This window comes from Callorhinus ursinus, unplaced genomic scaffold (assembly GCF_003265705.2).
Source record: "Callorhinus ursinus isolate GAN/ISIS: 27379988/994484 unplaced genomic scaffold, GSC_fseal_2.0 scaffold21, whole genome shotgun sequence".
In the NCBI taxonomy this organism is placed as follows: domain Eukaryota; kingdom Metazoa; phylum Chordata; class Mammalia; order Carnivora; family Otariidae; genus Callorhinus; species Callorhinus ursinus.
In genome coordinates, this window is record NW_027397083.1 from 2,345,869 (window position 1) to 2,357,426 (window position 11,558).

Genomic DNA, 11,558 nt, shown 5'->3' on the forward strand with positions numbered 1-11,558 from the left:
GACCCCAGGACCTAGCAGGGAACCTGATGCCTGCTAGATCCCAGGACTCCAGGACCTAGCAGGGAGCCTGATGCCTGCTAGATCTCAGGACCCCGGTATCATGACCTAAGCTGAAGGCAGATGTTTAACCGACTACGCCACCCAGGTGCCCCAATAAATAAATCTTTCAAAAAAAAAAAGATTTGGATACCTTTCTGCTAAAATATACAGTGTATATCAAGATTCAGGGATTTTCAATATTGAATTTTATATGCTTTATTTCCTCTAATATGGTTATTTATATTCATAAATTAATTCTTCCACTGTGGAAATGATATGGTCTATAAAACATTCAACATTTATTTGAGCATTTATTATATTAATTTATTTCTTGAACTGTACAATAGGGTATATATGGAGTATAACACTGTGATTTGCAAATATTTCAGTGATAAGTCTCTCCTTTTTCATTTCATAAAATTTACATGTTAAGTCCGTGAAGCAAAGTGATTGAAGACAGTGAAAACTGCTTTAGCTTAATCTACCTGGATTCCCTTCCTTTCACACTCAGTTTCTCAGTGAACATGTAGAATTCTGTAAGTATGATTTTCAACTGGAGAAGTAATTGGAGTTGAACATGTTTGAATAGAGAATAGAATTACTATAATGTAACGAGATGTCTAGCTTTAACCTGCATAACTATCAGTCCAAATGGGTCAAGGTAGACACTTCTACTGATCAGAGGGAGCTCCTGGGAGCCTACCCCAAGGTCAGCTGGAGTCTGAAGCTACTTGGTAGCAGTTGGCAGAGTCCAATAATGTGCTAATTTTTAGTGTTGATTTAGCCAGTTCGATCCCAGGAATGAGCATGGAGGAGCGAAGACATACTGGAGATTGGTGAACCACTTCTATCCCATTTTGCTAGGTGATGTTGTCTGGTGTTCTTCCATTGGGTCTCCCCCAGCTTTCAGGGCCCATCCTGTTTCACAAATAAGCACCAAGTGTTGCAGGACCTGCTATCATGGGTTTTCCCACAGAATGGAAAATGCACTGGACTAACCAAGGAATTCAGAATTCCAGTACCTATCCTACCACTTTGAAGTCTTTAATGTGTTGCTAAGAATTATGCTCGTGAGTTTATTGAATTTTTCTCCCTTTTCAGTGTCAGTTATTACTTTCCTCTGAAGACATCTGGATTCTTTTATCCTACCTTTTTTTCATATTAATTTTTATTTTATTGTGGGAAGAGTACTTAACATGGGATCTACCTCATTAAAAGATGTTTAAATGTACAATGCAGTATCGTTAACTATATGCACAATGTTGTATAATACATCTCTAGATCTTATTTAATATCTTGCATTAACTGAAACTTCATACCTGTTGATTAGCGATTCCCCATATGATCCAGGAACCCTACTTCTGAGTATTTATCAAAAAAGAATTGCTATCAGTATCATATGATCTCACTGATATGAGGGAATTTGAGAAACAAGGCAGAGGATCATAGGGGAAGGGAAGGAAAAATGAAACAAGACGAAACCAGAGAGGGAGACAAACCGTAAGAGACTCTTAATCTCAGGAAACAAACTGAAGGTTGCTGGAGTGGAGGGGCGTGGGAGGGATGGGGTGGCTGGGTGATGGACATTGGCTATGGTGAGTGCTGTGAATTGTGTAAGACTGATGAATCACAGACCGGTACCATTGAAACAAATAATACATAATATGTTAATAATGAAAAAAAAAAAAGAATTGCTATCAAGATTTTAAAGAGATAGTAATACCCTGTCCATTCTTCTTTTTTGAAAAGGATATCTGATCAGTTTTGAACATCATTATGCAAACATTTTAAATACTTCCATTTAGGGCTATTAGAGTACACAGGATATAAAAAGAATGCAAAGGGATGACTTTATAATCTTTAGACATGGTAATATTAGTAAGGAGTTATTTGAGGTTCAGGGCTTTGTCCATAACTCTTAGAAGTTATTCTATTTTTTTGCCAGGCTACTCAATCAGTTTGTAAAGTCCATTCTGCACAAATAAAACAAGTAGTAAGCAACCCAGTTGGGAAAACAAATGAATAACTAAAGTATCTACATGCTCATGCCTGTGAGTCCTTACATTACAACTATTTGTAGTTTATAAAATACTGCATGGGAAATATATACCTTAAAATATTCTTTTTCAAATATTTCACTGGATATATTTATTTGAAAAAATATTATTAAACATTAGATATACATATACTAAAAGTTATTTGTTGTTTATCTGAAATTCATATGTAACTTGGCATTCTGTATTTTATCTAGAAATACTAACCTTAACAGTTTCTAGTTGATGAGACCAGTGGTGATTTTTTTCAGATATTTCTAACTTCCTCTTCACTTGTAATATCCGAATTCCACTATTGATTCCCACAAATCAAATGAATCTATGACATCTAGTCAATTCATAGGATTTAGTACTCTAAAAAGACCATTCCACTCCAGGAAACTACAGTTAACAAAAAGTGTAATGAATTTTTGTGGTGTATTAGAAAGAAACATCTGTCAGTGACCAGAATAGTGTCCATGGTCAGAAGCCACGAATCCTGGGAAATTGCCAAGACCCAGGTGATAATCAAAATTAACAAGTCCTAACCACTCACCTTTAATGAACTGGCTTTTCTTCTTCTAAATTACTTTTATTTTTTCTTTGGTTAGGGAGAATTTATGCTTTTCTTCTTGTGATGCTCCCTGAGGAAGTAGCATGTAATTCATCCAGATGATGATATTCAAATCATCTGAGAGATTTTTTAAAATTGCTATGTGTTGCCTACCAATTGTCCAGGACGCCCTACTTATTCCCTAGTGAAAAATGTAAGGGACAACTCAAGGAGCGGAACAAATAACATAAATGAACTGGATAGTTCTGTGGATACTTACATGATATAAATGCACTCATTCACACAGAGTTAATGATTAGGGTAACAATGGAAAAATACTTTGACATTAGCTTTATCTCAGTAAAACTGGAACAGTTCCAAAAATCATGTATAAATTTGAAAATAACATCATAATCAGACAGAATTTTTTCTTTGGCTTTATTGTTCAAATACAAATATATCAGTGGCCACTGGGTTAAAATATGTCAGTAAGATAGATATTACTATTCCCATATTCAGAGGACACCAAGCTCAGATAATTTGCCCAAAGTCACACAATTGACAACTAGATTTGAAATTAAAGCCTCATCTTTAAATGACTGATATACATGCCTTGTCCTTTCCTATGGCAACCTGTAATAATTGTTGTAATGCAGTGAGTTACTATAATGTTTACCTCAAAGGTAGTGTTTCCTGAGTTGAGATCCCACCAGCCTTGGATGTTTAGTGCAACCTCATTAAGAGTAAAATCTATTGTCTTGTTTTCAAATTCACTAATTCTTTTTCTGCAATGTCTAGTCTGCTGTTAAAAAGTGAGCAATAAAATGTTCATGTCTGATATCACCTCCTGCCCCTAGTAACTCATTTAGGTTCTCTATCATAATTCCTATTTCTCTCTTTAATATTGGTGTTTGCCTTTAAATTCCTTTTTCAAAAGATTTTATTTATTTATTTGACAAAGAGAGAGAGAGAACACAAGTAGGCAAAGCACCAGGCAGAGTGAGAGGGAGAAGCAGGTTACCCGCTGTGGAAGGAGCCTGATGCGGGGTTCGATCCCAGGACTCTGGGATCATGACTTGAGCTGAAGACAGACGCTTAACTGACTGAGCCATTCAGGTGCCCCTGCCTTTAAATTCTTGCAAATATAGGGGTGCCTGGGTGGCTGAGTCATTAAGCGTCTGCCTTCGGCTCAGGTCATGATCCCAGGGTCCTGAGATCGAGCCCCATAGTGGGCTCCCTGCTTGGTGGGAAGCCTGCTTCTCCCTCTCCCACTCCCCCCTGCTTGTGTTCCCTCTCTCACTGTGTCTCTCTCTGTCAAATAAATAAATAAATTCTTGCAAATATTTACAGCTGTTTTAAAGCCCTTATCCGCTAATTCTATTATCTCTGTTATTCCTAGTACTGATGATTTGTTTTTCCTCGGGTTATGGATAACATTTTCCTGCTTCTTCAACCTGCAGAGAAATATAACTTTGCATGCTAAACATTGCAAACCCTCTGCAGTTGAATAGGGAATTTTTAAATCTTTCCTTAAACAATGTTGAGTTTTATTTTGGCAAGGAGTTTGTTTACTTTTATTTACTTGCAAATTGACTTAATCCTTTTCAGAGTTAATGCTGAGTTCTGTGAGAATGGAGTACAGTGAATCCTTTCTTCTGGGGCAAGTTCTCTCTTTTGCTGTCTTCACTGGAAGCCCTAGCTCTATTCAATGTTTCCTCACTAAGATTTGACAGAATTTGAATGGATCTAACCCTGTGTGAATCACTCATTTTCATCATACAGATCTCTGGTAGATTCTTTTTCCCTGGCAGTTGTTCTAGATCTGGGCTTATAGGATCTCACCTTAATATGTTCACTTTAGAAGTCATCCAAAAACTCCATGCTAACATCTTAATCACTTTGCTTAGGTCTTTCTACTCCTGTACTCAGCTCCCACAGTCCAGCACCTCCGCGCTTCCTGATCGCATCTTGTGCTTTCATTTCAACTTGACTACTGTGTTCTCCATGGGCCCTAACCACCGCCCCATGTCAGGAATCCCTTAACGCTCCTCTTTTCTCGCAGGTCACAGTCCTGAACCACCATTCATCAAGTATCTGAAAACATTTGTTCCATGTGTGTTGTCCAATTTTCCAGTTGTTCTCAGCAGCAGAGTGATTAAAATCCAAGATTCCAGTTACAGAGATTGACAAAATCCCTCAGGAAACACATGCTCCCAATTTCCCCTCATCAGTATGACTTTTAGCATCCTTCTTGATGTAGGAAAGACTTTAGGGTTCGAAGCTGACAGTCAAGAAAGAATCCTTGAGACATCTTTGGTGCACAAAGGTGGTTTTATTCAAGCACAGGTACAGGACCCATGGGCAGGAAGAGCTGCACTGGGGCCATGAGGAGTAGCCCATTATATACTTTCAAGTTGGGGGGGGGTTAGGGAGAGCATAAGCCTCCCAGGTATTTTGGAAACAAGGTTTCCAGGATCCTGAGGGGGCTTGTTATTGTTAGGAAAGGTCATTTGTTACTGTTTAGTAAACACTCAGTTATGAGATACTTTAAATATATGTCCTTGGGTCATATGCTTGGGGGATGATTGCCAACATGTATACTGGGGGTTAGAGATAAAGGAAGTTTCCAAAGAAATTTTTATATGTTAAAGTAGATTTATAGGATCCTGGGGGGTTGGGATAATGTTAAGCTAAGATTGCCTTTTGCCCTTAGCAAAGTATTAACATCGAGGCAGCTGAGTGCCTAGAGAAATGCCATTCTGCCTGTTTCAAGGACTTGTCAATGGGCTGTTAGATAGTAAGACAATTTAATAATTTTTCTCCTGCCTTTGTTCCCACAGCACTTTTCATTATCCCCCATGATCATTACCCACTCTTCTTCAGATCATATTTCTAGATATTCTGATTTAAGTGTCTTTGGGAAGATATTTATTCTTCAATCTTTCTAAAAGTGAATATTCCACTATTTTTGATAACCCCTTATCTCTAGCACGGAACATAATGCCTAGAGTATATCATCCAGCAGTAAATATTAGTTTAATGAGTGTAAGTGATTTGGGAAGCAAGGCAAAAGAAAAAAATAATAAATTTTCTTACTGCCTACAGCCCATTGATAAGACCTTTAAACAAATACTGAGTAACCTTCCTCTGGGAGCTCAGTGGCCTCAATGTTAATACTTCGCTAAGGGCTAAGGGCAAAAGGCAATCTTAGCTTAACATTATTCCAACACCCCAGGATCCTGTAAGTCTACTTTAACATATAAAAATTCCTCTGGAAACTTCCTTTATATCTACCCCACAAGATACATGTTATCATCCCCCAAGCATATGACCCATCTGTCCACATCTGAAGGGTCTCATGACTGAGTGTTTACTAAACAGTAACAAATGACCTTTCCTAACAATAACAAGCCCCCTCAGGATCCTGGAAACCTTGTTTCAATACCTGGGAGGTTTATGCTCTCCCTAACCCCCTCCCAACTTGAAAGTATATAATGGGCTGCTCGTCGGGACCCCAGTGCAGCTATTTCTGCCCACGGGTCCTGTCCCCCGGCTTTAATAAAACCACCTTTTTGCACTAAAGATATTAAAGAATTCTATCTTGGCTGTGGGCTCCAAAACCCAACATCTTCCCTACATCATAAATATTGACTCTGAACAGGATTTCTAGCAAGATTTCTCCCAACTCATTCTGCATGTTAAACTGAGAGTAGAGATAGGTGTCCTAACCATCAGAATTTGTTGCCTGTGTGTGTATGTGTTGCTTTAAAGTAGTAATACTTGCTAGTTTCCTTATCTTGAACATCTGCATAAAGACAAAGTTTGTAACAAGCCTAGAAACATCTATGTATTACTTCAGTAATTTACTTTTCTATTGAACAGATTATCTTCATTATCGTTCCTATTATATTTTACTGAATTTCAAAAATCTCCACATCTTTTGCTTGATATTTTCTTAAGTTTTTGTAGCATTTCAGTTAATCATGCACATTAGAGAGGTATATGAGTCATGGGAAAATGTAAAGTCCCTTGAGAAACAGTGTTTTCTAAGGTTTCGTTAGGTACACTATAACGTGGAAGTGGTGCTAGAGCTCCTTAGAGGCCCATGGAAAGTGTATATATATATATAAATAACTGTCCCTTCCATTCAAATTTGTCCTCTTAGAGGAAAAATTGTATATGTTAAAACTGTATTTTTTAGTTTGTTACTCTGCTTATTGTGCATTAATAGACAAGATTTGCCTTCAATTATTTTACCTGGGGTTATCTTCAGATATATACTATTAACGTAAGAACTCAGTATATCATATAATCATTAACTAAATTTTTTTTTTACTAAAGAGTGAAAAGCCAGAGAAAGATATGAAGTTTCTTTTTTCTTTTTTCTTTTAATTTTTTATTGTTATGTTAATCACCATACATCACATCATTAGTTTTTGATGTAGTGTTCCATGATTCATTGTTTGTGCATAACACCCAGTGCTCCACACAGAACATGCCCTCCTTAATACCCATCACCAGGCCAACACATCCCCCAACCCCCCTCCCCTCTAGAACCCTCAGTTTGTTTTTCAGAGTCCATCGTCCCCCATGGTTCGTCTCCCCCTCCGACTTACTCCCCTTCATTCTTCCCCTCCTGCTATCTTCTTCTTCTTTTTCTTTTTTCTTAACATATCTTGCATTATTTGTTTCAGAAGTACAGATCTGTGATTCAACAGTCTTGTACAATTCACAGCGCTCACCATAGCACATACCCTCCCCAATGTCTATCACCCAGCCACCCCATCCCTCCCACACCCCCCACCACTCCAGCAACCCTCAGTTTGTTTCCTGAGATTAAGAATTCCTCAGAGATATGAAGTTTCTAAAGCAAAAGTTGAAAATATTTTTTGGTAAGTTCAATTTATTTTGTAATTTTTTTTTCTTTTTTATTTGAATTTGCTTATATGCAGATCAGTTAGAAAATTCATTTTAAATCTGATAGAATATTATGAGTCTTAAAAATGTTGGAGGTCACTTCATCTAACTCCACATCTTATCATTCAATTCTATTTCAATATCCCTTAAATTTTGCAGAGGATGGGCATCCCTGAAAAAGCAATATAGTTGCATTTCTAAATTCCTTTTGAAAGTGCCATTTTTAAAAATTATGCTTACAGTGAAAACTGTCTATAATAGATAACCCTTCCTTAAGAAAATGTTTTTCAGTCGATGTTTCTGAAAAGGAGTCTGATAGTTACATGAGAACTCTAATCAATACAACTTTCCGCAGTGATGGAAATGTCTGTAATTTGTTCTGTTCAGGATAATGATTACTAGTCATATATGGGTATTGGCCACTTGAATAGGAACTAGTTCACAGAACTGAAATTTGATTCGGTTTCAGTTTCTATTTAAATATTCACTTTGAATAGCTACTGCATAGGAGAGTTCAGATGTGATGGACAGCTGTTATATTCAGTTTTGAAAAGTCTGGGATTAACATTACTTGCGTTGTTTGCTGAAAGGACTCATGCACTTTGGCAAATGTTTTGGTAGTTTCTAAACAGCATATGAGAAATTGTGAAAATTTACGGGCTAGTAACTTATCAAAGAAAGTGTTAAACCATCCATGTGCATTTACATTTAAATACCATTTTAAATAACATGAAGTGGAGATTTAAAATTGGGGAAAAGTAAATTGGCTGATTAAAGTATTTTTTTTCATGATTTATATTCACCCACATCTTCCCTTAAAAAAACTCACATAGCAATTGCCTATCAATATATTGCTTATCTACCTACTTATCTATCATCTATTTATCCATCATCTATCTCTATCATCTCTCTATTATGTATCTATCTTACTATCTTATCTCTAATTTGAGTACTTATACACTCAAAATAACATTTAGCATTTTACTTGCAGTATCTCCTATTTTTTTCAATAACCATGTGATGTAGGTGTAATTATATGCAGTCTGAGAGAAGATAAATGAATTTGCCAAAGTCAGTAAGTCAGTAAGTGATAGTAACATATTTAAATCATTGGGTTAATGTTAACCACTTCTCTTTTGTGGCAACTAAAATTTATTACTTAAAATAAGGCAATGGGATATAAATAAGCCAAATTTTATCATTGTTTTTATTTCATTTCTAAAAATGCACTCTTCACTCTTAAATGTAGACTATGGGAGAGAGAGTTCTATTATGGATATATCAATTCTTACAGAAATAGAATAAAAGTTGAATAAAAAGTATAAGTAACCAAACTAATGAAAATTGGATTTAGAAAACCATAATGGTCATACATATTTATCATTATAGAAAGGATATGAGAAAAGTGTTCCAGAGCAATAGATGACTGTGGCTACATACATTTTAAATTTTATCTTTTCTATATATATTGTGTGTGAGAGCTTTTACATACATAGACCTGTATTTATATATACATGTATATAGCAAATAATTAAGTACATTAAATATTATACACATTATCTGATAAGTATTTATATAATGACAAGTTAATAGCAAAAATAAGTATATAATTTATTTATTTGAAGCCTCAGATAACTTCTGAAATCTTCTAACTGTTCCATTTAGGCAAGATATAGTTTTCAGTGCTCTGGGTCTCAGAGAAGGTGATTCCACTGAGGGTGTCCTTCTGTGCTGCTCATCAGGAGATATCAGAAGAGGCCAGAGAGCCATGCACTTGAAAGAGTATCATGCCATCATCTTGAAGGTCAACCCCTGCTATATAATCTTTGCCAGTTCTCTGGTTACAGCATAGTGCTTTTGTGTATTAACTACCTAGTTAACAGTACAGCTGATTTGTAATTTACTCCTTTTATATTTAAAGGTGAAGAGTCATAAACGGGGCTTGAATTTAACTTTGCAAATTCCTTTCACTTGCCATTAGTGTCCCTCATGCTGATATCACCTTCCTATATGCGGGCACTTTAGAGACAGACTGACATTTTTGAGAGCATAAATACTTTTGCACATATTTCTTTATGGAATAGAATCATAAGTAAAACTGAAAAGAAATTAAGAATGTAATCAAGTTCCTACTGTTATAAATGAGGAGACTTTGGGGCTCCTGGGTGTCTCACTGGTTAAGCATCTGCCTTGGGTCAGGTCATGATCTCAGGGTCCTGGGATCTCTGTCTGGGATCAGTTTCCCTGCTCAGCGGGGGTCTGCTTCTCCCTCTCTCTCACACTGCCCCTCCCCCCGCCCCCCGCTAGTGCTCTCTCTCTCTCTCAAATAAATAAATAAAATCTTTAAAAATAAATAAATGAGACTTAGATTCAGCAAAATAATAATGCATTCAAGGACCCAACTTTATACGTATAGTTTCTATTTGTCTTTAATAAATACCAGATTGTCCTGTCTCTTCTAATCCCCTTATTTTTTCATCCCAGATTTCAAGATAAGGAATTACCAAATGGGCCAAGAGAATTTCACAGCTATTACTGAATTTATTCTTTTGGGACTGACAGACTGTGCTGACTTGAAAATTAGATTTTTTTTGTGTTGTTCTTGGTGATTTATGTCGTTACCTTGGTGGGGAATCTGGGCATGATTTTTTTTTCTTTTTTTTTTAAATTTTTTATTGTTATGTTAATCACCATACATTACATCATTAGTTTTTGATGTAGTGTTCCCTGGTTCATTGTTTGTGCATAACACCCAGTGCTCCGTGCTGGGCATGATTTTCTTAATCCAAATAACCCCCAAGGTCCACAGGCCCATGTACTTTTTCCTCAGCTGCCTTTCATTTGTAGATGCCTGCTATTCATCTGTTACTGCACTGAAAATGCTGATCAGCTTCTGGGTTGTGAGGGAAACCACCTCAATCTCTGCCTGCATAGCGCAGCATTTATGTTTTGGGGTGTTTATCACCACAGAAGTCTTCTTGTTGCCAGTGATGCCATGTGACCGTTATGTGGCCGTTGTCAACCCTTTGCTTTACAGTGTAGCCATGTCTAAGAGGAAGTGTGTAGGGCTGGTCACTGGGTCATGGATATGTGGAATAATTAACTCATTAATACACACAAGCTTCGGCAGACTGTGCTTCTGTAGGAGGAATGTTGTCAGTCATTTCTTCTGTGATATTCCCTCACTCCTAAAGCTGTCATGTTCTGATACTTCCGCGAATGAATTGTTGCTCTTAACCTTCTCTGGAGTCATTGCCATGGCCACCTTCTTGATTGTGACCATTTCCTACATGTTCATTGTTTTTGCTATCCCGAGGATCCGCTCAGCCACAGGCAGACAGAAAGCCTTCTCCACCTGTGCCTCTTACCCGGCTGCTGTGACCATATTCTATGGTACCTTAAGCTTTAGTTACCTCCAGCCAAGTTCCCAGTATTCCGTAGAACAGGAGAAGGTGGTTTCTGTGTTCTATACACTAGTGATTCCCGTGTTAAGCCCACTTATTTACAGCCTGAGAACAAAGAGGTAAAGGATGCTGTGGAAAGGGCCACAGAAATGAAACATTTCCCCTGTTAATCTCAAGTCCCTGCTAAACCTACAACAGTCCACCAGTCAGTTCTTACTTCTGTGAATTCCATGAATGTTAAAGCTTTTAAGGATTGTATAGATCTTTTCATTCTACACACTTATTTGTCATAGGAGGCAGCTAGAAAAGGCAAGCTATTTAATTCATATAGTTGCATCACAAAAACAATAGTTTGTCATATAAATCTTCTGATATTCTAGGATGTGAATCTCTGAATCAATGCAAAATACTTTTTTCATTTATATATTTTTTGTGATTTAGAGAAAATAATTGTATAATAACATTTGTAATTAAGGACATACAAATAAGGTATTTATTAAAAAATAATTATTTTCTCAAAAAATCCAAGATTATAGCTATAATTGTATGGCTGAAATTTGCCTTCATTAGCTTATATTTTAATCTAAAGAGTGGTTGTGATATTGCAATTGG

The 11,558-nt window shown here is 36.7% G+C and overlaps 2 protein-coding genes across 2 annotated transcripts in view; one reads left to right on the plus strand and one right to left on the minus strand.

The window, feature by feature from the left end:
* Positions 1–4,592, minus strand: part of OR8K5 (olfactory receptor family 8 subfamily K member 5) — a 7,111-nt gene extending 2,519 nt beyond the window's left edge. The window contains 2 exon segments of the mRNA XM_073904925.1: positions 571–592; positions 4,562–4,592. Of these exon segments, the coding sequence (XP_073761026.1) occupies positions 571–592; positions 4,562–4,592 (53 nt within the window).
* A 5,457-nt stretch (positions 4,593–10,049) lies between these two features.
* LOC112828989 (olfactory receptor 5J2-like) lies at positions 10,050–11,116 on the plus strand. Its single transcript, XM_025878268.2, is given in 4 exon segments — positions 10,050–10,124; positions 10,127–10,168; positions 10,299–11,052; positions 11,055–11,116. Coding segments are annotated over 4 exon segments (933 nt in total).
* The last annotated feature ends 442 nt before the right edge of the window (positions 11,117–11,558 follow it).